The sequence below is a fragment of the Rhinatrema bivittatum genome, chromosome 17 (assembly GCF_901001135.1).
Source record: "Rhinatrema bivittatum chromosome 17, aRhiBiv1.1, whole genome shotgun sequence".
Lineage (NCBI taxonomy): Eukaryota > Metazoa > Chordata > Amphibia > Gymnophiona > Rhinatrematidae > Rhinatrema > Rhinatrema bivittatum.
This window is the reverse complement of record NC_042631.1, coordinates 17,419,207-17,446,057: the sequence shown is the minus strand read 5'-3', so window position 1 is coordinate 17,446,057 and position 26,851 is coordinate 17,419,207. Positions and strand designations below refer to the sequence as shown.

Genomic DNA, 26,851 nt, shown 5'->3' with positions numbered 1-26,851 from the left:
CTTGTGTGCTATTCTGGTCACCAACGTCAAAAAAGACCTAGTGGTACTCAAAAAGGTACCAAAAAAAGGCAACAAAAATGATGGAGATGGAATGGCTCCCCTATGAAGAGAGGCCATGCAGGTAAAGACTCTTCTGCTTGGAAAAAAGAAGGCTGAGAAGGGACACAATAGAAGTTTATAAAATCATGAGTGGAATGGAACAGGTAAATAAAGAACGGTTATTTTCCATTTCAAATAATACTAAAACAAGGGGATAGTTACTCCACTTGCCTTAGGCCTAGGCAACTTTCAAATTAACCCCTCAAATCAAGTACAGGATTTAGGTGTACAGCTAGATGAGACCCTCACTATGAAAATACACATCAGGAAACTGATTAAGAAAGGATACGCTAAGCTGCATATACTACAAAGATTGAAACCACTGTTAACCTGGTGAACTTTCATACAGTACTACAATCTCTAATATTCTCTAACCTTGACTACTGTAACTCCCTTCTTCTAGGACTTCCTACAAGTCACTTAAAACCACCTCAACTATTACAGAACACCACAGCAAGGCTATTAACAGGATCCAGGAAATATGATCATATTACACCCTCGCTGATGGCGCTGCACTGGTTACCAGTACAATCCAGAATCTACTGTAAAGTAATAATATTCAGCATCATTCACTCCAATAACATCGGACTGCCAGGAGAGACACTACAGCCCTACAACCCTAAACAAACACTAAGATCCCAAAATAAAGGTCTCCTGAATATCCCCACTATATGGAACACACATTTGATGCAAATAAGAAATAGAGTATTCCCCATAGCCAGTCCAAAGCTCTGGAACTCTCTACCAGAAACTCTATGTATGCTACGAGATAGAAAGAAATTTAAAAGTGAATTAAAAACATGGCTATTCATTAACACATATAATTTAACTTAAACCTCAAATATATGGACCCAATAAAAGACAACAAAGACAAATGATAATTGCTGCATGAGGAATACATCAAAAGAGAGAATGCATGATTCTCAAATAACCCACAGACTAGGAACTGAAAACTACCTTATCTGTGATTACCAACAGTCCTTGCCTTATATTCTGATCATAATTCCATTTGCCCCAGAAACCGTCTCCAGATAGATAAAAATGAATACCTACATACGAACTCCAACATCATACCCAATCGTTTTGTTTTGTCTAGGCTTATCTGTTGAATGTATAACTATTAATGTCATCTTGTAAACCATTGTGATGTATACATGGAATGATGGAATATAAAATGTCTAAATAAATAAATACTCTAAGAACCAGCAGATTTAAAACTAATCAGAGAAAGCACTGTAATGCACATTCAAGCTTTGGAATCTGTTGCTAGAAGACATGCTCAAGGCAGCTAGCATAACAGGTTTAAATGAGATTTGGAAAGGTCCATAAAACAACATTAGCCAGTTAGACTAGGAAATGCTATCATTATCCATGGGAGTGAGTAGCAGGAAATAGATTTACTTTTTGGGATCTGCCAGGCACTTGTGACCTGGACTGAGTACTGTTGGAGACAGGATGTTGGGTATGATGGACCTTGGGCTGACCCAGCATGGTATATCTTATGTTATTCTGTTCTGTTTGCAGTGGAGATACTCATGAAGAGGCTGGAGCATTAGACTTCAGTGCCTTATTGAAAAAGAGGTGAGTGGCAGTATTCTAATGTCATCACATCAGCTTTTCTTCACTGCTTCCAAGCTACCTCCAAAGCTAGCACTCCTCCGCCATTCTCTACAGTGCTCCCATAGCCAGCACGCCTCCGCCATTCCCTACAGTGCTCCCATAGCCTGCGTGCCTCCGCCATTCCCTACAGTGCTCCCATAGCTTGAATGCCTCCACCATTCTCTACAGTGCTCCCATAGCCAGCACGCCTCCGCCATTCCCTACAGTGCTCCCATAGCCGGCGCGCCTCCGCCATTCCCTCAGTGCTCCCATAGCCTGCGTGCCTCCGCCATTCCCTACAGTGCTCCCATAGCTTGAATGCCTCCACCATTCTCTACAGTGCTCCCATAGCTTGAATGCCTCCGCCATTCCCTACAGTGCTCCCATAGCCTGCGTGCCTCCGCCATTCCCTACAGTGCTCCCATAGCCAGCACGCCTCCGCCATTCCCTACAGTGCTCCCATAGCCTGCATGCCTCCGCCATTCCCTACAGTGCTCCCATAGCCTGCGTGCCTCCGCCATTCCCTACAGTGCTCCCATAGCTTGAATGCCTCCACCATTCTCTACAGTGCTCCCATAGCCAGCACGCCTCCGCCATTCCCTACAGTGCTCCCATAGCCTGCATGCCTCCGCCATTCCCTACAGTGCTCCCATAGCCGGCGCGCCTCCACCATTCCCTCAGTGCTCCCATAGCCTGCGTACCTCCTCCATTCCCTACAGTGCTCCCATAGCCAGCACGCCTCCGCCATTCCCTCAGTGCTCCCATAGCTTGAATGCCTCCACCATTCTCTACAGTGCTCCCATAGCCAGCACGCCTCCGCCATTCCCTACAGTGCTCCCATAGCCTGCGTGCCTCCGCCATTCCCTACAGTGCTCCCATAGCCGGCGCGCCTCCGCCATTCCCTCAGTGCTCCCATAGCTTGAATGCCTCCACCATTCTCTACAGTGCTCCCATAGCCAGCGTGCCTCCGCCATTCCCTACAGTGCTCCCATAGCTTGTGTGCCTCCGCCATTCCCTACAGTGCTCCCATAGCCTGCGTGCCTCCGCCATTCCCTACAGTGCTCCCATAGCTTGAATGCCTCCACCATTCTCTACAGTGCTCCCATAGCCAGCATGCCTCCGCCATTCCCTACAGTGCTCCCATAGCCTGCATGCCTCCGCCATTCCCTACAGTGCTCCCATAGCCGGCGCGCCTCCGCCATTCCCTCAGTGCTCCCATAGCCTGCGTGCCTCCTCCATTCCCTACAGTGCTCCCATAGCCGGTGCGCCTCCGCCATTCCCTACAGTGCTCCCATAGCTTGCATGCCTCCGCCATTCCCTACAGTGCTCCCATAGCCTGCGTGCCTCCGCCATTCCCTCAGTGCTCCCATAGCTTGCATGCCTCCGCCATTCCCTACAGTGCTCCCATAGCCTGCGTGCCTCCGCCATTCCCTCAGTGCTCCCATAGCTTGCACGCCTCCGCCATTCCCTACAGTGCTCCCATAGCTTGTGTGCCTCCGCCATTCCCTACAGTGCTCCCATAGCTTGTGTGCCTCCGCCATTCCCTACAGTGCTCCCATAACCAAAGTTTCTACACAGCTCCCTACAGTTCCCTATAGCCAGCACTTCTCCACTATGCCCCACAGGCCCTCTCCACCTTAACCAATGCTGCTCTATCACTCTTCCATCTCCTCCCCAGCCGGTGCCCTCCTCAGCCAATGTTCCTTCACCATTCTCTACAAATTTGAGGAACTGTAACATTCTTATTCAGTTTTTCTGCTGTTGTGTACACTGACACTTCTTTTATTCCTCTCTTATCTCTGTCTATTGTTTTTTCTTCTCACCTTTCCACTTGCTTCTTATATCCATCTTCCTTACCAATGCGGTGCTTGCTCCAATTATGGTGCCTGGGGCAGAGAGTAAGATCGCCTTCTCTTATCAGCATATTGTGCATGAAATAAGGGAGCAAGACCTTGCGAGGGGTGTGGTGGAGCATGGAACGTGTCGGTTCTCAGGGCGTTCCCCCCCCTCCCCAACCCCCCTCCGCTTAGAAAACGGTTCTTGCAATGTTGTTCTGCCTCTCCCAGCAGGTACAGATGCAACAGGCTGACAGGTGGCATAGGAAGGAGGGGAGGGGGGGTGAGGAGAAGATGCTGAGACATGGAGCAAGAGGAGGTGACAGCTGACAGTCAGTCAGAAGTGCTGGTGTAGGATGGATCTGTCTTCTAAAGGATGCAGTGGCTATTTTTAGCGCTCTCACACCTGTTGGAAACATCAGTCAGGAAGAAGCTCACTGGCAATTTAGTGGACATAGTGCCCTGCCAAAAAAAAAAAAAAGGATGAACAGGGTGAAAAGCAGGAAGGGTTTTCCTCCATAATAGTAGGGGAAAGAATAGTGACAATAATTGCAGTAGTAATAATTTCTTCCTTGAGATCAGGGTCTCAAGTTCAGGCTGATTAACATGAAATCAATCATTTAACTCAGAGAGGATGACTATAATACTACTGATGATATCTCCGGTGTGTTATCCTGCCTTGCTGGGATTCTTGTCCTTGGCGGTGGAACTGATAGCCTTGCATGTACTGTCCTGGTTTGCTTTGCCTCTTGCCTGTGGTGCGATGACCTTGATGATGACTTTGCATGCTGCAAGCTGACATGCTCTGCCTCTCGCCTGCGGTGTGATAATGTTGCAGTAATATGGTTTGCTCTGCCTCTCGCCTGCGGTGGCAACAGTGGTTCTCGTATGGCAGTTAAGAGAGCTTGCTCCCTCGCTTGCCTGCTATCTTGTAATACTTTTTGCTATTTCTTGCCCACACGTGGCTGATGATGAGTATTATGGTGCTTTCTGCATTCTAGGAATGTGCCTCCTTGATCTTGACTTAATGGCAGGGATGTTCATGAATCATGATAACTCTTGCCTTGTACTTAACATGCCTTGTACCTCTTATCCCTCGGTAACGAGGAGGAGGATGAGTTCATTGGATTAACCTCTGCTGTGTTTCTTGCCTATGCTGCTGCTGCTGATGCTGCATGCCTTTCTGAATGTCTCTTTGCATCATTTGCAAGTCCAGCAGTTTCCTGCGTACTGTACATCGGTAAGCTTTTACTAGTCCCTTTTTCCTGCCCTCCTTCTCTCTCCTCTTTCCTGTAAACGACTTTCTGGCCCAACCTAGTCTAGAGCAGGAGGATAGGGTTTTTTTTCCTGCTAATCTCATGTACTTTGTGCTCTGTTCTCGCTGGCCCCATCCCCCCCAGGATCTAGAAAGCTCCAAGGGACGAGTCCTTTCTGTGTCTAGGAGACCAGTGGCTGATTGGTTCAACACACAAACTAGGATCCCACAGCAGGAAGATAGATTAGCAGTGCCCCTTGTTGGCAATCCATGGATTCCTCTACACTGGACAGCAGTGCGGCTCGCCCAGTACAGACTGAAGAATGGCTTTTCAGTTTCTGTGCTATGTTGTGTCTGCATTTTCCTGTGGCTTTCCCTGTGAGCTCTGGGAGGTGTTTGCATTTAAAAGCTTCTGGAGATGCAATGGAGGCTCCAAGGTTTATTCGTGCAGTTCTGCCTCATTTCCAGCTGATTAATGTTGGGATGCAGGGGCACAGACTTTTTTTTTTTTTTTTTAATTTCATTTTTTTCTTTTGTTTGATGTTTGTTTTTGCTTTTTTTTTTTTGTTTATTTAAAATGGAAAAAAAAAAAGCCCAAAACAAACCACAAAGAAAAATAAAACAAAACAAAAAGTTAGACATTGTCGGAAAAACAAAAAAAAAAAAAAAAAAAAAATTCTCCTTGGCCTCCCCTCTGATTTTCCCTCCATCCCCTCAAACCCTCTTACCATATTTTTCCTTCTTCACAGGGCAGGAGCCATCCCCGGCCTGGTCACTTCTGCCTTGCATGTGCTTTTCTTAGTATTGCCTGCAGACCAAGCCAGTACCCTTGTTAATTCCTTCCATGCAAACTGGCACCGGCCTGGGCCTGGGCCTGGCCAGCGCTGTTTTATATGGAATAAGTTAAGAATGGCGCTAGCCTCGGTTTTCTGGCGTCATTTGTAATCACAGCACTGGTGGGGCAGGAGCAACTGGGGATCACTTCTGCCCCATGAATATTTCTCAGCAGGGTGCCTGAGGGGGCTGGAAGAATCAGGGGGAGACTTGGGAGTTGAGAGGGGGTGGGGGTTGTGGCAGTCTGTTGGCCTTATTGTTTTTTTTAAATGAAACAAATGAAAACGAACAAAATTTTGTTTTAAAAAATGAATTGAAACCAAATGGGAAATTTTTTGTTTAGATTTTCCATTTCGTTTCGGACACGTTCACATCCCTAGCAGGGGCCTATCTTTTTATAGAAAAGGAATCTCTAGTTTTATCCTGGATTTCATCACATCCTGTTCTTTCACTGCTATAAGACTTTCCACAGTGAGGCCTTGCGCTAAGGGGAGTTTGACATGCCCTGGCCCCGCCTTCTCTGCTTTCAACATCCTCACCTCTTCCCTTCTGGCCACAGGGAAGTGAAGACTGAAGTGGCACCTGAGGTCGATGTTTGGGAAATCCTCAGCAAAGCTCCTCCCACGGAGTATGAGAAGATAGCTTTCCAGTACGGCATCACAGACCTGCGAGGCATGCTGAAGCGCCTCAAGAAGATGAGGAAGGAGGAAAAGAAAAGCACAGGTTTGATGCCCCAGTTACCAAACCTCAGCCCACCACACATTCCAGGTCCATTCCATTTATTAATTCTACAGCCTGGAACCGGGCCCGAAGGCCTGCCCGACGTGGTGTACAACATCCTTTAAAAACAAACGTAACAACAATCATCTCTGCATCCCATCCCAGAGGGTTTTACACTAGTATTTCCATAAGAACTATATTTTCGTTGCTGTAGTAAAAGAGAGAGCGAGTAAGAGGACTAATAGCAAATGCTAAAGCCTTAAATAGCTAAGGATCTTGAGTTGTCAGCCTGCTAAGGGGGTGGCATCGAGATTCAGGAGCCCTCTCTCATGCATTTACAAAACATTTTTATTCTGTTTATTGCCTCAGTGCCCTCAGTCCAGGTTAAGCAAACTGCTACATGTATTCAAGGGCCATAGCCAGAGGTGTGGAGATGGTGCCTTGGCACAAAGCACATCTCTGAGAGGGGCACAGGCTGGGCTGTCGGAGATGGTAAGCAGCAGTGGTAAAAGAGTTATTCCTGCCCCCTTGATGTCAGGGCTATAGCAAGAATGATGCTAACAATATAACTTCAAGCTAGGCTGCCACTTAGAAAAGGGAGAGAAGAGGCTTCCTGATGTTTCAACACAGGGCGCCAAACTTTACCTATGGCATCTTTGAGCACTGCCATTCAGAGACCCCCCCCCCCCCCCCCCCCCCCCCCGTTAAGCAAAAACCGGAAAAGTGAAAAAAGGAAAGAGAAGCTAGGAAGAAGGGAAAAGAGGAAACTGGAGAGGAAGAGAAAAGAAGCTCATGTGAAATAAAAACAGGGGGAGAAAGAAGGGAGAAATAGAAAAATGAACAGAAAATGGGAAGGAAAAAGGCATCCATGTGTAAGTCATGGGAAAAGGAAAGTCTGCATCCCCCACAGCAAGGCTGCAATGCCATGAGAGAGGATGTGACACATAGAGCAGAAAATAATCTCTCTTAACCATTTCTATAAAGACAGTGTTTTGTGTATTCAGCTTTTCTCAAGAAGTTAGATGCTGCTTACCAGGTGGATAAAAGCCAGAAGATCAAGTTAGTGGTGGAGCTTGCCAACCCTGATGCTGAGGTGAAGTGGCTGAAGAATGGGCAGGAGATCCAAGTGAGCGGCAGGTAAGTGGTGGGAAAGGGAGAGCCGAGAGCAGAAGCTGCATTGGAGAGAGGTCAGAAAGGGCTGGAAAGGCAAAATCAAGACAGCCGCATCTTGGCTTGGTCAAAGCTAAAAACAGATATAGAAATATGTTAACCTTATTTTGGCTGCCATGTATTAAAAGCAAATGTTGTGTTTGTGGGTTGATGATGAGGTGCTGGTGACAGTGTGGTGGTGTTCTAGTTTATATAGTGCTAGCAATGTATGAATTGCTGAGCACAGTTAAAACAGGTAAGTACAAAAAAAAAAAAAAGAGATCAATAATAAGTTAAAAGAGGTCCCTGTTCCAAAGAGTTTAAATAGAAGAATAGAGAGATTTACAAGAGATGAAACTGGAGGAATTTTAGGAGTGGGGAGATGGGAGATCAGAGGAGGGAGTGACTTTTATGATGACTAGTAGAGCGTGCCTTAAGACCAGACTTAAAGGCTATTAAGTACTAGGTATGGTATGTTTTTATGAAGTTTTTTTTTTTTTTTAAATTTTTCTTCTGTAACTTTTGATATTTTTCTTTGATGTCGGAATTGTTTAACTGTACATGTTAAAATCTCAATTAAAAAAAAGGTGTTGATTAGGAGATAGGAGCTATGATGTCTTGATTTCAAGGAGTTGGGTATAAGATGCTGGATATAAGATGCTGCTTCTCATGCTTTGGGTATGAGATGCCGGGTATAAAGTGATTATATGTTGCTTATGAGATGGTGGTTATAAAATACTAGAAATGGGGTTCTATTTGTTGGTGGCTGCATTCACAAAAGTTGTAACAGGATTTGGCAACAAATTTTTATCATTTGTTACTTGTTAAAAATAATATTATTTCTCTTCTCTATTTCTATTTTTCTTTTCCTTCCTCCTGATCTGGATCAACTATTATTGAACATGAACATCTCTTCAGCAAGTAAGTCACTTTTCCATCCTTTATCCACACAATTCTCTTAGGAATATTTTCGTCTGCAAACAGTTAATACTAGGAGCTTATTGCTATCCCACAATTCCCTCTGTTCTAGAAGTACCCAAGAAACCCTTCTGTTCAGTACTGAGAGGGAAGATGGTCCCTTCTGTCCCACACTGGAAAGGGCCTGCTATTCACTGTCCCAGAGTCCCTTCTGTCCCACACTGGAAAGGGCCTGCTATTCACTGTCCTAGAGTCCTTTCTGTCCCAGAATTCCTTCTCCCACACTGGAAGGAGGTTGCTGTCCTGGATTTCTCTCTGTCGTACATTGTAAAATGATATTTCAGACTCCTCCTCTCTGTCCCACATTGAGAGGAGTTATCATAAGATCCTCTGTCCTGCACTGAGAGACATTATCTCAGAGATCCCTGTAGAAGTTGCTATCGTCAGAACCCACTGACCCAAATGGGGAGAGAAGGAACGGGGGGGCTCTCTGTCTCGCAGTAGGGAATGGGCATTATCCAAGAGTCCCCTGTCTTTTGTCTTTCAGTAGTGAGGCTCTGCTATGCCGGAAACCCCTCTGTTCTAAAGTGGTATCTCACAGTCCCTTATGTCCCTCACCCGTTAGGGAATTGGGGTTGGAACCACTTTTTGCTTTTCTGCTTCTAAGCTGCAGGTTCTGTGAGAAACACTGATGAAATGCTCAATCTATTTTTAGGTACATTTTTGAGAGTATTGGCAACAAGCGGATTTTGACAATTAACCATTGCTCCCTTGCTGATGACGCGGCCTACCAGTGTGTGATTGGTGATGAGAAGACCTTCACTGAACTCTTTGTAAAAGGTAAGGTACCATGATGCCTAGCAGTTCCACTCCACTCTCTACTAAACCTCCACTACAATTCAGCTCTCTACCACACCATCACCATTCCACCTTTTCTCTTACCTCCTAAACCATGCCACGCTCTACCACACTTCGTCCAACCACTGTTATGGTGACCACCGGCATGAAAAAGGGGCCACCAGCATGAAAGGGAGCAATATCCATGGGAGCAGGAAACCAAAGTTGAAGAAGGTCCACATCCATGGACCAAGAGTCAAAACCATTAGTGAAGGGGCACATTGCCAGGCCCTGGAACACAGCTCTGAGTCAGGGGCCACAACCTAAAGTTTAGAGTCACCGTCATGAGTGAGGATGCCACAGCTGTAGGACCACTACCTACCACTGCCATGAGGAAGAAGCTCCAGATATACATATACAGGACCAGGACTTCAGCCACGGATGAAGTTCCACCTTTATAGGAAATTAGACATCAGGTGTTAACAGTCTGATTGTGGAATCCAAAAGTGAAGGATTGAGATTCTTATTTAATTGTAAGTAATAGCTGTTGATTTAGCAAACATCTACTTGTCTCTTTGCCTTTCGATTAATGCCTAACAATATCAGGGGAAGAGAGTTAAGTGACTGAAGTGTAGGAGAAGAAGCCGGATGATGGAGACTCAAGTAGGGGTGTAACCGCAGGCTGTCTCTATCCTTTTTCAGAACCCCCTGTCCTGGTGATTCGCCCGCTGGAGGACCAGTTAGTGATGGTGGGAGACAGGGCAGAGTTTGAATGTGAGGTCTCGGAGGACGGAGCACATGTGAAATGGTAAGAACTTTTCTCTTTCTAACAGTGTCCACTGAAATAACTGATAATCGAATGAGATCCATTCTCAGAGAACAGAAGCAATAAGATATTTCAGTATAGTTACAAATCATTCTAGATCTGGACTGACTCAAGTTCCCTTGCCCCTGAAACAAATAGTACTGGTATCACCAACTACTGATTGTCAAAGACGTCACTCACCAGGTCTCAGCAGGCAATGGGCTAGGAATTTAGACTTGGTTCAGACTCTTGATCTTACATGGGGGAAGGGGAAGGACAGATAAATGTTCTCAACCTTGCTTCTGGCATCTTGAGATCTTCTGGATCCTAATCTGCCAGGTAACAGCCTGACCTACTGCCCTCGGATACCCTATCAGAGTTTTGTTCATAAACTTGGATTCAAATTTCATCTGAAATTTCCATCACTGTCTTCTGGACAACACCAGTGTGGCAAGCCTTGTGGACAAAGGGTCAATTCTGGTCCGGAAAGGTCACTCCTGGGCTTTTCATTAGAGCCTATCTACTGTGGTGTCATGGGAATGTCGAAAGATAACGAGGGAACAGTTAGCCCTAATCATCCTTTGCTCATGTGCTGAAACTGGGAATCAGCCCTTTGCTCGTGGACATCCTGCCCGCCTGTTACTGTAGCTGGCTGAGCACCTGCAATGCTTCAGATCAGTCTCGGCTCTGATTCTGAGCCTGACCTTGTAGGGAAATGGCATTTGGCTCGGCTGGCCAGCTGGAGAGTTGACTGTCGGGTATCGGTGACCACACAGCGTGTTCTCACGCTTGTTAAGTGCGGCAGGAGCAGCACAGAGCACCTGCTAGACACAACCCCTTGCAGCTTCACACTCCAGCCTGAACGTTTCCTGAGGGAACCTCCTCCCACCGTGCGCGCATGAAATGGGCTGGGGGCTGTAAAGGCTGGAGAGGAGGCATACGATACTTGCAATAATTCACGATCTGTTATGCAACCCAACTTCAATATGGCTCTGCACACTGTTCAGGATCTATAAACCAACTCGTCAACTTCGCTCGATGGGCAAACGTATCCTTGAAGTACCATCTGTAAAAACTGCAAGACTGGATTTAACAGGCAAACGAGCTTTCCCAGTCACCGGCCCAGCTCTTTGGAACTCCTCCCCCCCACTGAAGAAATTCGTCTAACAGCAAACACTAAAGAATTTAGAAAATCACTAAAAACCTATCTCTTCACAATTGCTTATAAGATCAGCTTAACCGTTCTATCTACTTAATCAGTTAAAGACATTTTTAATATTACATCTGTTGTTTTTTAAAAACAATAGATACATTTTTAATACTGTAATTATAATGTATATTAATAACTGTACTGTTGTTTTTATTATGTATGTTCTATTTGAAAACCGCCTAGAGGGTCAGATTCCTGCCCTATTAGCGATTATATGAAAACTTTAAAATAAAAGACATACCGCTGTCAGAAATGCACACATATAGAGACTTTACATTTATTTCCCCCTCCCCCCACACGGAGATGCAGATTTAAAGAAGCTTAGGGGAGCAAGAAGACCACCTTTCCTCCCTCACAAAATCATAAAATCCCCATGCTGGGGAAAAGTAATGGAGGTGACGCAGTGACAGAGGTGACGCAGTGACAGAGGTGACGCAGTGACAGAGGTGGAGGTGACGCAGTGACAGAGGTGGAGGTGACGCAGTGACAGACCCAGCAGCAAAAGCAGAAATATCCAACGTGGATCTGAGATCCGGCGGTGCAGGAAGCAGGATGTGCGCCGATTGAGTGTGCCATGCCTCTCCTCAGAGAGCGCAGAAGACGGTAAATCCACTCGGATCTCCCGCGTACGTCTATCGGTTCCCATGCATCCGACGCGGGTTCTCAGTCCTGTCTCTGCATTGTGTCCTGTGCCCGTTGTGTTTCTTGCGCATTTGCCGACTTGGACCGCTTTTGGGCCGAACTGTTGTAACATAACCTTGCTTGGGCCGGTACCGGTCACGTTGCAGGTGTTAGGAAAGTGGCAAAATTAGGCGCAAACTGGGTCAAAATGAATTCAGGTTCCCAGCAGCTCCGGCTTCCAATCCCAGGCCTTTGTTTCTGGGCATAAGCTGACTCCAAATCTCTCCTCTCTCAGGTTCCCTGTCCTAAAGCTCTCAGAGCTTCTCTCCCACAGCAGGCCTCTCAGGTTCCCTCTCTCAGGGCTCCTCTCGGAGAGAGAGCGCCTCTTGGGCACACCCTTTCCTTCCTCCCGACGTCTGCATGCTGAAAGAGAAAAGAGTGAGGTGGATGTAACTGGTTGGTTGCCTTTTAGGGAGAAGGACGGAGTAGAACTGACCCGAGAGGAGACCTTCAAGTATCGGTTCAAAAAAGATGGAAAGAAACATCATCTTATCATTAACGAGACTACCAAGGAGGACTCTGGGCATTACATCGTGAAAACCAATGGCGGGGAGTCAGTCGCTGAGCTCCTGGTGCAAGGTGAGGTCCTGGGGGGGTGGGGGGGAGAGTGAACAGCGTAATCCCACAGGAAGAGCAAGAAACAGGGCAGAAAGCAAAGTCTTCGGGGCCAGAGGACCCCGATTATCTCAGACAGAGGTTCTCTGGGTCTCTGTGCAGCTTATTATTAGGTCTTTATAGATGTCTGGATGACCATTGTGGCAGAAGTCTTTATACAGAGGATTCCTCTTTACATCTGCTTTTTCTGCTGAGTGATGTTCATGTTTTCATTTTATTTGCGATGCATTTCATTTTTGGAACCTGTTTTGTGCTATTTCCGGGTTTCTTAGTTGCATTATAAAGCTTTGTATGTTGCTTGTGGTTGCTTTTCGTTTCATTTCTCTGGAAGTGTGAATGCTTATTGGTCCAGGGATTTTATTTGCTGTTTTAATGTATTTGTCTGTTGTTTTTGTTGCTTATGGATTTTTCAAAGCCATATATGTGCATAAAAAATGGGTTTCTGTGCATTTAATGGCTTCTTCTGAAATTGCTCGTGGTTTGGGCACACAACCTGATTTTTACACTTCCTGTTACGCACACAAAATAAAAGAAGCAGTTGGGAATGGGGGTGGAACTGAGGCAGTTTTGGATTTCGGTGCATATTTTTGCAAGCAGCAGGTGTCACTTTGTGTGAGGGAGTGTCTGTGCATACTTTTGCATAATTTTCAAAGCAAACGTTTGGACAAAAGTTCGATTGAAAATTGATGTAAATCAGCATGGAACTGGCAGGTAAGTTATCCACAATGTTAGAAAATCAAACTCCCTATATGCAGCACTGGATCTTCTATCTCTGTATTTTTGGAAATTGCTCTGGGCAGCTATTTTGGTGGCACAATGAATAAATATAAGCAAATAAATAAATATAGGCTGTAACAGAAGTCCTTATGCCAGCTCTGAGAGAGGTCTGTATACCAGCAGTGATGGAAATAAGTATGCAGTGTATGACAGAGGTCCATATTCAAGGTTCATATATCAGCAGTGAGAGAGATCTGTACACGGTGAGTGACCAAGGTTCATGTACCAGAAGTGACTGAGATCTATAAAGAGTGAGTGACCGAGGTTCATGTACCGGCAGTGACTGAGATCTATAAAGAGTGAGTGACCAAGGTTCATGTACCAGAAGTGACTGAGATCTATAAAGAGTGAGTGACCAAGGTTCATGTACCGGCAGTGACTGAGATCTATAAAGAGTGAGTGACCGAGGTTCATGTACCGGCAGTGACTGAGATCTATAAAGAGTGAGTGACCGAGGTTCATGTACCGGCAGTGACTGAGATCTATAAAGAGTGAGTGACCGAGGTTCATGTACCGGCAGTGACTGAGATCTATAAAGAGTGAGTGACCAAGGTTCATGTACCGGCAGTGAATGAGATCTATAAAGAGTGAGTGACCAAGGTTCATGTACCGGCAGTGACTGAGATCTATAAAGAGTGAGTGACCGAGGTTCATGTACCGGCAGTGACTGAGATCTATAAAGAGTGAGTGATCGAGGTTCATGTACCGGCAGTGACTGAGATCTATAAAGAGTGAGTGACCGAGGTTCATGTACCGGCAGTGACTGAGATCTATAAAGAGTGAGTGACCAAGGTTCATGTACCGGCAGTGACTGAGATCTATAAAGAGTGAGTGACCGAGGTTCATGTACCGGCAGTGAATGAGATCTATAAAGAGTGAGTGATCAAGGTTCATGTACCGGCAGTGAATGAGATCTATAAAGAGTGAGTGACCAAGGTTCATGTACCGGCAGTGAATGAGATCTATAAAGAGTGAGTGACCAAGGTTCATGTACCGGCAGTGACTGAGATCTATAAAGAGTGAGTGACCGAGGTTCATGTACCGGCAGTGACTGAGATCTATAAAGAGTGAGTGACCGAGGTTCATGTACCGGCAGTGACTGAGATCTATAAAGAGTGAGTGACCGAGGTTCATGTACCGGCAGTGACTGAGATCTATAAAGAGTGAGTGACCAAGGTTCATGTACCGGCAGTGAATGAGATCTATAAAGAGTGAGTGACCAAGGTTCATGTACCGGCAGTGACTGAGATCTATAAAGAGTGAGTGACCAAGGTTCATGTACCGGCAGTGACTGAGATCTATAAAGAGTGAGTGACCAAGGTTCATGTACCGGCAGTGACTGAGATCTATAAAGAGTGAGTGACCGAGGTTCATGTACCGGCAGTGACTGAGATCTATAAAGAGTGAGTGACCGAGGTTCATGTACCGGCAGTGACTGAGATCTATAAAGAGTGAGTGACCGAGGTTCATGTACCGGCAGTGACTGAGATCTATAAAGAGTGAGTGACCGAGGTTCATGTACCGGCAGTGAATGAGATCTATAAAGAGTGAGTGACCGAGGTTCATGTACCGGCAGTGACTGAGATCTATAAAGAGTGAGTGACCGAGGTTCATGTACCGGCAGTGACTGAGATCTATAAAGAGTGAGTGACCGAGGTTCATGTACCGGCAGTGACTGAGATCTATAAAGAGTGAGTGACCGAGGTTCATGTACCGGCAGTGAATGAGATCTATAAAGAGTGAGTGATCGAGGTTCATGTACCGGCAGTGACTGAGATCTATAAAGAGTGAGTGACCGAGGTTCATGTACCGGCAGTGACTGAGATCTATAAAGAGTGAGTGACCGAGGTTCATGTACCGGCAGTGACTGAGATCTATAAAGAGTGAGTGACCGAGGTTCATGTACCGGCAGTGACTGAGATCTATAAAGAGTGAGTGACCGAGGTTCATGTACCGGCAGTGACTGAGATCTATAAAGAGTGAGTGACCGAGGTTCATGTACCGGCAGTGAATGAGATCTATAAAGAGTGAGTGACCGAGGTTCATGTACCGGCAGTGACTGAGATCTATAAAGAGTGAGTGACCGAGGTTCATGTACCGGCAGTGACTGAGATCTATAAAGAGTGAGTGACCGAGGTTCATGTACCGGCAGTGACTGAGATCTATAAAGAGTGAGTGACCGAGGTTCATGTACCGGCAGTGACTGAGATCTATAAAGAGTGAGTGACCGAGGTTCATGTACCGGCAGTGACTGAGATCTATAAAGAGTGAGTGATCGAGGTTCATGTACCGGCAGTGAATGAGATCTATAAAGAGTGAGTGACCGAGGTTCATGTACCGGCAGTGACTGAGATCTATAAAGAGTGAGTGACCGAGGTTCATGTACCGGCAGTGACTGAGATCTATAAAGAGTGAGTGACCGAGGTTCATGTACCGGCAGTGAATGAGATCTATAAAGAGTGAGTGACCGAGGTTCATGTACCGGCAGTGACTGAGATCTATAAAGAGTGAGTGACCGAGGTTCATGTACCGGCAGTGACTGAGATCTATAAAGAGTGAGTGACCGAGGTTCATGTACCGGCAGTGACTGAGATCTATAAAGAGTGAGTGACCGAGGTTCATGTACCGGCAGTGACTGAGATCTATAAAGAGTGAGTGACCGAGGTTCATGTACCGGCAGTGACTGAGATCTATAAAGAGTGAGTGACCGAGGTTCATGTACCGGCAGTGACTGAGATCTATAAAGAGTGAGTGACCGAGGTTCATGTACCGGCAGTGACTGAGATCTATAAAGAGTGAGTGACCGAGGTTCATGTACCGGCAGTGAATGAGATCTATAAAGAGTGAGTGACCGAGGTTCATGTACCGGCAGTGAATGAGATCTATAAAGAGTGAGTGACCGAGGTTCATGTACCGGCAGTGACTGAGATCTATAAAGAGTGAGTGACCGAGGTTCATGTACCGGCAGTGACTGAGATCTATAAAGAGTGAGTGACCGAGGTTCATGTACCGGCAGTGACTGAGATCTATAAAGAGTGAGTGACCGAGGTTCATGTACCGGCAGTGACTGAGATCTATAAAGAGTGAGTGACCGAGGTTCATGTACCGGCAGTGACTGAGATCTATAAAGAGTGAGTGACCGAGGTTCATGTACCGGCAGTGACTGAGATCTATAAAGAGTGAGTGACCGAGGTTCATGTACCGGCAGTGAATGAGATCTATAAAGAGTGAGTGACCGAGGTTCATGTACCGGCAGTGACTGAGATCTATAAAGAGTGAGTGACCGAGGTTCATGTACCGGCAGTGACTGAGATCTATAAAGAGTGAGTGACCGAGGTTCATGTACCGGCAGTGAATGAGATCTATAAAGAGTGAGTGACCAAGGTTCATGTACCGGCAGTGACTGAGATCTATAAAGAGTGAGTGACCGAGGTTCATGTACCGGCAGTGAATGAGATCTATAAAGAGTGAGTGACCAAGGTTCATGTACCGGCAGTGACTGAGATCTATAAAGAGTGAGTGACCGAGGTTCATGTACCGGCAGTGACTGAGATCTATAAAGAGTGAGTGACCGAGGTTCATGTACCGGCAGTGACTGAGATCTATAAAGAGTGAGTGACCGAGGTTCATGTACCGGCAGTGACTGAGATCTATAAAGAGTGAGTGACCAAGGTTCATGTACCGGCAGTGACTGAGATTGGTACACAGTGAGTGCCCAAAGTTCATGTACCAGCAGTAAGAGAGATCTATATACCAATTGTAGTGCAGGTCAATATATATCAGTAGTGATTTAGGTCTGTATAGCAGCTGATGCTTGTTTTTCTGAATCCAGAGAAGAAACTTGAAGTTTTACAGAGCATAGCAGACCTGACAGTGAAGGCTTGTGAACAGGCTGTCTTCAAGTGTGAAGTCTCTGATGAAAACGTGAAGGGCATCTGGGTAAAAAATGGCGTGGAAGTGGTTCCCAATGACAGGATAACCATCAGTCACATTGGCAGGTGAGTCCCAGACTTATCAGTGTCTCCTCCTGCTCAATTCTCCTCTGATGTGCTACCTTCACCTTCCAGACCACCACCAGAAGCACCACCCATGGCCTCATCAAGGGGTGTGAGCAAGAGAGAGAGAGAGGGTGATGGAGAACACTCGGGGTGAAAAGGTGGAGGTGCAGAGGAAGCTTAAGGGACAAAGATGGAATTTGATAGATTTGTAGAACAATGCCTGAGATAGGGGAAGTTTCTGGGAGATGTCCTGTCTTGGAGTAGTATGTGCACTTTCAGTCATACAATGGGTCAGAGGGAGTTGATTCATGTTTTTCAGTGGAGGAGAGGGATATTGCTTGAATAGTAGCCATCGATTAAAAAAAAAAAAAAAAAGTTCCAATATGTATGGGTAAAAAATGCATCAATTATCATAATATGTACCCATGTGTTTTATACAAAACGTCTCTTAAGTCCAAATTCTTAGAAAGCTGCACTTATGTGAATATTACGGAATTGGGTCCCTGATGCAGAGAATGCTCGAAACACAGGGTCATGTCAGGATAAGTAATATTTTGCTTGGTACATGGTGACTTTGTAGGCAAAAAAGAAAAAGCAAAACAAATGAACATGATAGGGACCTGTAGTTGCAGCACGGGAAACAATGACGGCAATGCACAAAGAAAGTGCCTGTGTGTCTCACATATGATGGTCCCTTAATACTCATATAAGAACATTTTGCTATGAAATTGGACTCAAGAAACATTTTCTATTAAACATATGGGTAGATTTTGTGATAAGCTTGTATAGTAGCACCAGCAGCTCACCTGAGTAAGCTGGTGATGTTGGGCACATTTATATTTTTCAGAATCCACAAACTGACTATCGATGATGTCACACCCAAAGATGAAGGGGATTACTCTTTCATCCCTGATGGATTTGCCTTCAACCTCTCTGCCAAGCTCAAGTTTTTGGGTGAGTACATACAATTCCGGAGACCCCCTACAAGCTCTGGGATCCCTACCCGTTCCTGTGAACCCCAAGCTGGGGCTCCTCCCAAGACTGGTAGCTCTATGCTGGGGATTTTGAGCTAGGGGCATCCCATGCCTGCTGAGCTCCTTCCAATACATATGATCTTTTTGCTGGGAACCCCTGGGCAACTTTTAGATCTCTGAGAGACCCCTGTGGTATTGGCAGATCCGTGAATGACCTTTGAGCCACTGGTGGGTCTCTGACGACAGCCTGTAGTATTGGTAGGTCTATTAATGACCCTATAGTTACTGGTGGGTCTCTGGATGCCCCCTACTGAAACAGGAAGGTCTGTGCCCCCAGACTGATGTGTGAAATTCTTCTTGTTTTCCAGAGGTGAAGATTGATTTTGTTCCAAGACATGGTAACAGATCCTCATTTTATTTGCATGCAATGTAGTGTTTTAAACATAACTGTTATGAGATTGTGCATATTTATGGTTAAATGTGTTTCTGTCTATTTCCATGTGCACAAATGCATTTTTTATGTTTGCATAGGTGGATTGCCTGCTCATGCAGTATGCTTTATGTGCATTTCTGTGGCCTTGTGTGTGTAAATAGCTAATAGACAGAGAGATGCAGACAGAAACTTACACATATAGATCATACATAGATGAAGGAGCTTAAAGAGAGATGGTACAAATGTCATAGATAAATGAATAGGTAATAAAATGATAAATGATAGAAAGATACGATAGAGACAGATATAAAGCGAGATTATAGAAATAACATACTGTAATCACAAGGATAAAACAATGATGGAGAGTGAGAATGCAGGTGGTATATAATAGGAGGAAGCTTGATGTAAAGATAGAAAGGGATGATGCAGCACTAGAGACAGAGAGAGAGGAAGATGTAGAAAGCTACGGGAGAGAAAGAGAGAGAGATCTCTATAGAGAGGTCAGAATTGGTATACAGATGACACGTGATGGTTGCTCACTAGATAAAGGTTTTATGCTCAGCCCCTGCTCCAAGAGTAAATAGTGAGAATATTTGTAGTATGTATATGTGTGTGTATGTATGTATATATATATATACTACCTAATGATACACAGCTATTATATTATCAAAAATATATTTTTTTTAAATCATTTTATGCAAACAATATTTTTAAAATAGTAAATGCAAAAAATGCTGTATATGCAAAGTTACAATTAGTCACATTTAGAAGGCTTTTAAAGAATAAGCAAGAGCATCAATTGTATCTAACAATTATCAGCTCCCTAGAAAGAGTAAAACATTTCAAAGGTCTCTGATATTTTTTTTTAAGAACATTTGTTTGAGAGAGAATGTTGCATGCCCCGACAGCGAGAAAACCAAAGTGAGGCTGAGACGGAATGAACATTCAGAGGAAACTTTCTGTGAAATAAGCCACAGTATTTACAGGTCTCATTCATTATATCTCTCTACGGAATTGCTGTGGGTCCTCGGTGCACATTCACACTTCCCCCTGAGGAAGCCATTACTGGCGAAATGAAAAGGCCTTTAAAAGGCCTTTGTCAGGGCACGAGGAATCGTCTTTGTTCTGCTGAATCAGCTCATAAATTGAGACACGCAGCATTCGCTCTCGCATTTAAAAAATAATTAAAAATATACTTTTGATATTAGGTGTGTTTCATTAGGTACATAGTGTTCCCAGCTTCTATTTCTATTTTTGTACAGAGTGTAAATTGGAATACTTTAAGTATTTTCTGCCTTATGTATCTTTGTATTTTATGTGTGTGTATATATATATATCGGGGTGTATAAATAGCCAATAAACACACACACACACAATATATAATTAGTATTTAAATATTCTTTATGCTCTTCCTGCCCACCTTCTCTGCAGAGCCACCAAAAATTCACCTGGACTGCGGGTCGAAAGCGACAGACGTTGTTACTGTAGTGGCTGGAAATAAGCTTCGCCTGGAAGTACCCATCTCTGGAGACCCGGCACCCACAGTTGTCTGGAACAAAGGAGATAAGGTAACAGAGGGGTCTGTAGGTTTTCTGGCTAAGTACAGTGTATTTTTCACAGGGAAGAACGGTTTGAAGTTCTGTGTTCCTGGTGGTGAGGTGTAGATGGGACTGGACTTTTCTGTCAGTGAGGTTTATTTAGGGGCTGTGTATTTCTGCTGGAGAGGTGCATTACAAAGCTGGAAAAGGAGGGATGGTATTGGATGTACACTTTGTGGGGGTTTTCATATGCTCATCTGCCCAAGGTGGTAGAACACAAATGAGGAAGACTTAAAAAAAAAATGTTCTGGATAAGGAGAAATATCTTACAAGTGGTCACACTCTGCATCTGGCAATTGGGATGTATCCTTGCCATGCACTTAGGAATAACTGAGCAGAGTGAATAAGCTGGTAGGGGGTTTTGTTTCTATGTACAGTGAATAGTGGGTGCAGGATAATTTCTTGCTCCTGTTTAATAGAGGATACCTTTTTTAAAAAATAAAACATATCCTGTGCTGCATGTCCCTTGCAGAACAAACACAGAACTTATAAAGAAAAAAAAAGGTCACAAAACAGGAAATGATTCCCAGATCATAAGAAGTATATCCCTTGTTGGAAACAGAAACCAACTAAAGCAGATCTGACTGAGGGAGTCACTTGGTCAGTGACCAGATACTATCTGTCTCCATCTGCTGGTAGGGAGGAACATTACCCAGGGTCTGGACCATTATGGCAGTTAGGGATGTTCAAAAATTACTTTCTTCCTTCAACATTTACGAAGAAAGGCAATAGTTACAGAGAAGTCAACATCAGAAGTGTTCTATATTGCTGTTTTTATAGGAGGATTTTGAGAAAGGAATGTTGTTCTCAGAATCAAAATAAACATAAATCCAAGACTAATGGGAATTCCATTACATTTGACACGTAAGAAATGAATAGATGTAGCACTATTAAGTTGTGCTGAGCAGATGTTGTACCTATATATAAAAAAAGAACTACTATAGTCTCTATATATATATTTCTGTATTGGTAGCTAGATGGAAATTATCATGATTTATTGGAGGGGGCCCATTGTTAAATTTTGTTTAATGAAATCAAGACTGGCCTACCAAGTGGAGCAGAACTAGGAGAGCCCTTGGTAAGCACTTAGTAGCATGTCACTGGGAATTATTTTGGATTTGTGGATCATATTTGTCAGAATATGTATAGGATATTTTCCTCTTCCCCTGGGTCACCATAAATAAATACTTTCCCAAATGTGAGGAGTCTTAAGGCTGAACTTGATGGGACTGTGTGCTTTTAATAAAGTGTAGTGTGAATGTATAACACTCGGTACCTGTTTTGATATGTTCCTGTATCAGGTCTCTAGGGTTCTCCTTCCACACTTCTCCAACTTATCCCAACCATGCCTTTCCATTTTTGCTTTCCATGCATCTCCAATTCATACTACATCATCTTATCCCTCTACACTTCTAACTTTCTCCAACTATGCTTCTTCATCTTACCTCCAACTACATCTCTCCAGCTTATCCCATCTACACTTCTCCATCTTACCCCTTCACAGCTCTCCTTCTCACCCTTCCTCACTTCAGTCACTTGACTCAGTCATGCCTCTCCAGCACACCTCTCCTCCTTACCCCTAAGCACCCCTTTTTAAATCTCACTTTAGTCACTTGACTCAGTTATGTCTTTCCATCTTGATCTAGTGATGACGCTTCATTTCACCGCAGCTGGCCTTATCATTTTGTCATGGCTGTCACAGCGCTACATTTTATCACACTTCTCTGTTGCCTATCTATCACGGCTGTTACAACATTTTTCCATCACACACCCTGTCGACGGTCGTCTGTCACACCTTCCTCATGCCTCTGCTCCTTGGAGCCTTGACTCCATTGGTCGTCTCTTCTCTGCTCAGTCTCAGTCCTATTTTACTGATGTAGGGTGCTGGTATAGTGTCCAGAAGTGGTGACCCTTCAGACCCAAATACTGGGGACAGTCTGAGTAACAGCAATAAAGTAAGTTCATGGCTTTTGTATCTCCCTTATACTACTGGAACTCATGTTGCAGCAACTGCAAACTATGAATAATTCACAGGACTGCACACACAGAAGAATGCTCATACCACAGAAGTAAACATAAATACACAAAGAAATACACATACACACACCATACAGAGATAAACACACATACACACACAGAGGCATCCAATAAATACATACACAAAAATACAAACACATTCAAGCACAATATATATATATATACGTACAAAAAACAAAGGCATAAAATAATGTGGAAATACATAGATGCACCAGAGAAATATACACTCAACAAAGAGAAGTAAGTATACATACACAGACACACACTACACAGAAATACACAGACCACATAGAAATACATATCTACTCCACACAGTAACACACACATAAATCTCACCAAAATAAATACATACACCCCATCCCAAAATACAGGCGTAAACCACAGAAAACTAGCTCTTCCGAATATCACACAGAAATAAATATGTACTATCTACATTTAACAACGCATTCTCTGTTCTGATTAAGGCTCTGTGAAGTGAGCATTTTTCTATAGATACACAAAAAGCCATTTTAAAAGCCAATTACTCAGAAAAAGTTAATTACCCCAGTAACCTGGCCTGTGTGACACTTGCCCTCCTCTGCCCAGCTAAAATTGCCCATGGCTTCTTCAGTACGCAGACTTTTGGCAGGATTTAAGAGGCATTTCAGTGGGGGTTTTCCAATGTACACAATGTTTGGCCACATGCACAGATAGCAAGGGCAAAGTACATAGGTGCTTTTAACGTGAGCTATTCAAAATTTGCCCCAAAAACAAGTGAAAAATCTTTAGTAAATAAGCCCCTAAGTTTGTGATCCCATCTTAGTTGTTCTTTTACCCCATTGCACAATTGCCTCCATCATATGGTGCCTATCCTCTATTCCCATCACTCAATGTCCTTCTCTCAGGCCCTCATCTCCATCTCATAGTGCCTCTCTCTCTTCTCCCCATCATGTAGCCTTCTCCCCGTCCATCTCTTATCACATCATGTCGTGGTCTTTTACTTATTGGATTATGCAGAAACCCAGCCTTTTCCCATTGCACAGCACCCTTATATTCCAGCATTCGTTGCCCGACACCACATCTCTTGGCATCCTTCTTTTATTTCAGTACAGAAATTCATCACTTGTTGTTCTGTTCTTTTAGTCTTTGTAGTAATACACATATTGTTTAAGATCCCAATGTCTATTGCCCACTTCAGACCATGGGGATGCTCACTGGACCGTCAATGACAGGAGAGAACGCTTCTCCTTCAGACTTCGGTGCATGGCATTACAGAAAACCCTTATTTTCAAGGTATTCGTTTTCCTCTACCTGCAAGCATACTCACAACGTTGAAGTCCTACCAGTCTGCTGATGCTATAGCTCCAGGGCCAATCCTGGCTTTTGCCGACATTATTAGCAAAGGGCCTAGTGCTGCATGTGTTTCATAAAATGCGGACAATTCAGGCCTTTGCTGATGATGTCAGCAGGAGTCAGGGATGGCCTCGGAGTTGCCATGTGAAAGGGCAGTGCTCAGGTTCCCTCCTGGGCCTATTTTTCAGGGACACTATTGTTCCTCATCAGCCCGACTCTTCCTTTGTTGGCCATCGATTCTCTGGGTCTTGCAACTAACATCTGGATTTTATTTTTTTTTAAATTGTATTTATTTTAGATTTAGCTCACACCTTTTCATTGGTAGCACGAGGCGAGTTACGTGTACAGGTAGAGCAGGTATCGATAGGATGGGAGCTGTCAAGAAGGCTCCCTTTGCTGTGTCTCTCCTTTCTGGCTCGTTTCCACTGGCAGCAACAATCCCAATAGCACTTCCAGATTCAAGACCCAGACTGCTGTCCTCTCCATCTGCTGTCCCCCGAAACAACCCATCAGCAGCGGGAGCCATCAGAGGAGCTCCCACTGCAGCCTGCTGTTACTGCCTCTCACCGCCCCCTCCATAGCCTCCTTAAAAAAAAAAATAATAAAAAAAAAATGTGGTTGCCTGCGCCGCAGCTCCAGAGGTTGCCATGATGAAAGAGTTTAGTGCTTTTTAAGGGGACAGATGCCGTCCCAGCTGTGCCTTGAACCTTCCCTGCAGCTACAGCCATGAAGACCTTCACGGGCTCCCGGTGAGTGAGCAACCACATTTTAGGGTCCCAGGTTACAATAAAAATGGATGTATGTGGAAATGGTGGGGTAGGCTCTCAGCAGCCAAGGAGGCAGGAGAGCCAGCTCTGGGGGTGGGCTCAGAAGTGGTAGATGAAGACGGGCAGGAGTAGGCAAACGTTTTTTTTAACACAGGTCCACCACCATCCTCTTCTTCCTCACCTGAGCTCCGAGGAGAACCTTCAGTCCCTGCTGTGTCCCCAGCAGGGACTGAAGGTTCTTATAGATAGATTTATATATATATATATATATATATATATATATATAAGAGCCAATAATGTGGCCCTGTTTAAAACAAACAAAGGTTTGCCCACCCCTGGCCTACATAGTGAATGCATTCATGTACAGCCCACCTGTATCCCAGCCCCAGGAATACACCGAATGCCTCCATCGACTGCAGGTCCGCACACTCAGTGTAAGACACTCTCGCCCACACCCAAACCACTTTCAGTCCACACAGTCCTGTTTCTCTACCCCTTTACTGTCCTGCTAGTATTGCCCTGTATCTCATGCTTTTGCTAGCACTGTTTCAACTCCCCACACATAGTCCTTTGTCCACTTTTCACTTCCCTTTTTTTCTGAGTTCTCCTTTTTTTTTTTCCCCAAGTTTCCAGAAGAGAAAACAGATTTGGGGCAGCTTAAGGTGGCAGCTGCTTAAGTAGAATGGTGGAGACCTGCCCCCCCCCTGCTTGGTAGACTCCAGTACCGGGCCAGGCTAGGGCCGTTCTCATTTGCTGTCCGTGTTGCTGCTCTCAGGTGATCTCAGAGTTGGAAGGGAGAATTCGCGTGGAGACGTTCAAAGACCACTGCGTCTTCCTCATCGAAGGGGCCGAGAAGCAAGACGAAGGCACGTACACTGTGGTGGTGCAGAATCCAGCGGGAGAAGACACAGCAGACATCACAGTTAAAGTCATTGGTACGTGAGTGGAAATCCCGTGCAGTCAGAAGAGTGCCGGCACCTTCAGACGCTTCATTACCTGATGAGAGAAACTCATCATGAACCCGCACCAGAGGTGATCGTTTTCTCTCCTTGGCTGTCAGTTCTGTCTCAGTGGTCTTCTCTGGATGTATTTATTCCAGATGTTCCTGATCCTCCAGAGGCCCCCGTGGTCACAAATGTAGGAGAAGATTACTGCACTGTACATTGGGAGCCACCAAAGTATGATGGAGGCCAAGGAATTCTGGGTGAGAGTAACTGCAATATTTGTATAGGTTCTTATATTAAGACACATCAGACATAACACAAAATGGCACTGACCTCGGGGCTGGCTGGCATCATTTTGACAACAGGACCTGGCGGGACAGAAGAGACTGGGGATCCTGCCCCATCTTGACTTATTGGACCCCAATGATGGGATAAGATGGGAACAGAGAGTATAGGGGGAAGGGGAATACCTGGGGTGGGGGAGGATTAATATTTTTATTGCAGAGGCGCTAGGGATTTATTTTTTTTTTGACAGGTGGATGTGGCCTGTTCCTTCATTTCTTTTTTTCATTTTAATTAAGTTAAAGAAATTAAATAAACATCAAACAAAACAAGCAAATAAAAAAACAAGCACATTTTCTTCCCATGTACATCCCTACTGTCTGAGATGCTGGTAGCCTATCAAAAAGATAAAAGATAAGGCTCTGCTAGGACATCTCAGGGTTCTCTTTCCATTTTTTGCTGCTGTGCCAGCTTCACTCATGTACAGTCCAGTGATCTTTGCTGACTTCTTTGTCTGCAGGTTACATCCTGGAGAGGAAGAAAAAGAAGAGTTTCAGGTGGATGCGCCTGAACTTTGACCTCCTAACCGACCTGACTTACGAGGCAAAACGAATGATCGAGGGAGTCGTTTACGAGATGCGAGTTTATGCTGTGAATGCCATCGGCATGTCCCGACCCAGTCAACCTTCCCTGCCCTTTGTGCCAATTGGTGAGTTTCAGGACTGGCAACTTCTTTACACAGCTAGCAACGTTCCAATTATTCAACACCGCCATGCAGACAGAGCAACCATGGCTCAGATGCAGAGCAAGTAGCACCCGAGAAGAAACTGTAGATCCTTCTCTGGCTAATTACTGCCCTTAGAAGAGCAACATTACCTCCCAAGGTTTTCATAGGTGGTTAGGATAATAGAAAAAGAAGACCAGAGGTTCATCAAGTCCAATCTTCTTCTAGTCACCTAATAATTATCTTTATCTAATAATAGAGATGAAGGTACAAAAAATAAAAAAAAATCCTTTAAACCCCTGTAGTAATTTCAGAGGTCAATGAAAAAATTCCTTCTAAGAACTGTGATCAACCTCACTACCCGGATCAGTACTGCTCCCTAGATATAGCCAGATTATCGTAAACAACCACCAAGTTACTTCTCCTCC

The 26,851-nt window shown here is 44.7% G+C and overlaps 1 protein-coding gene across 1 annotated transcript in view; it reads left to right on the top strand.

The window, feature by feature from the left end:
• Window positions 1-26,851, top strand: part of LOC115079085 (myosin-binding protein C, cardiac-type-like) — a 61,493-nt gene that overhangs the window by 13,830 nt on the left and 20,812 nt on the right. Inside the window, exons 9-26 of the mRNA XM_029582121.1 lie at window positions 1,624-1,680; window positions 3,594-3,596; window positions 4,750-4,773; window positions 5,847-5,849; window positions 6,182-6,345; window positions 7,347-7,479; window positions 8,410-8,412; window positions 9,125-9,249; window positions 9,949-10,054; window positions 12,355-12,521; window positions 17,167-17,332; window positions 18,180-18,286; window positions 18,675-18,704; window positions 20,171-20,307; window positions 22,218-22,292; window positions 25,249-25,408; window positions 25,573-25,677; window positions 26,220-26,408. Of these exons, the coding sequence (XP_029437981.1) occupies window positions 1,624-1,680; window positions 3,594-3,596; window positions 4,750-4,773; window positions 5,847-5,849; window positions 6,182-6,345; window positions 7,347-7,479; window positions 8,410-8,412; window positions 9,125-9,249; window positions 9,949-10,054; window positions 12,355-12,521; window positions 17,167-17,332; window positions 18,180-18,286; window positions 18,675-18,704; window positions 20,171-20,307; window positions 22,218-22,292; window positions 25,249-25,408; window positions 25,573-25,677; window positions 26,220-26,408 (1,754 nt within the window). The remainder of the gene's footprint in view (window positions 1-1,623; window positions 1,681-3,593; window positions 3,597-4,749; window positions 4,774-5,846; window positions 5,850-6,181; window positions 6,346-7,346; window positions 7,480-8,409; window positions 8,413-9,124; window positions 9,250-9,948; window positions 10,055-12,354; window positions 12,522-17,166; window positions 17,333-18,179; window positions 18,287-18,674; window positions 18,705-20,170; window positions 20,308-22,217; window positions 22,293-25,248; window positions 25,409-25,572; window positions 25,678-26,219; window positions 26,409-26,851) is intronic.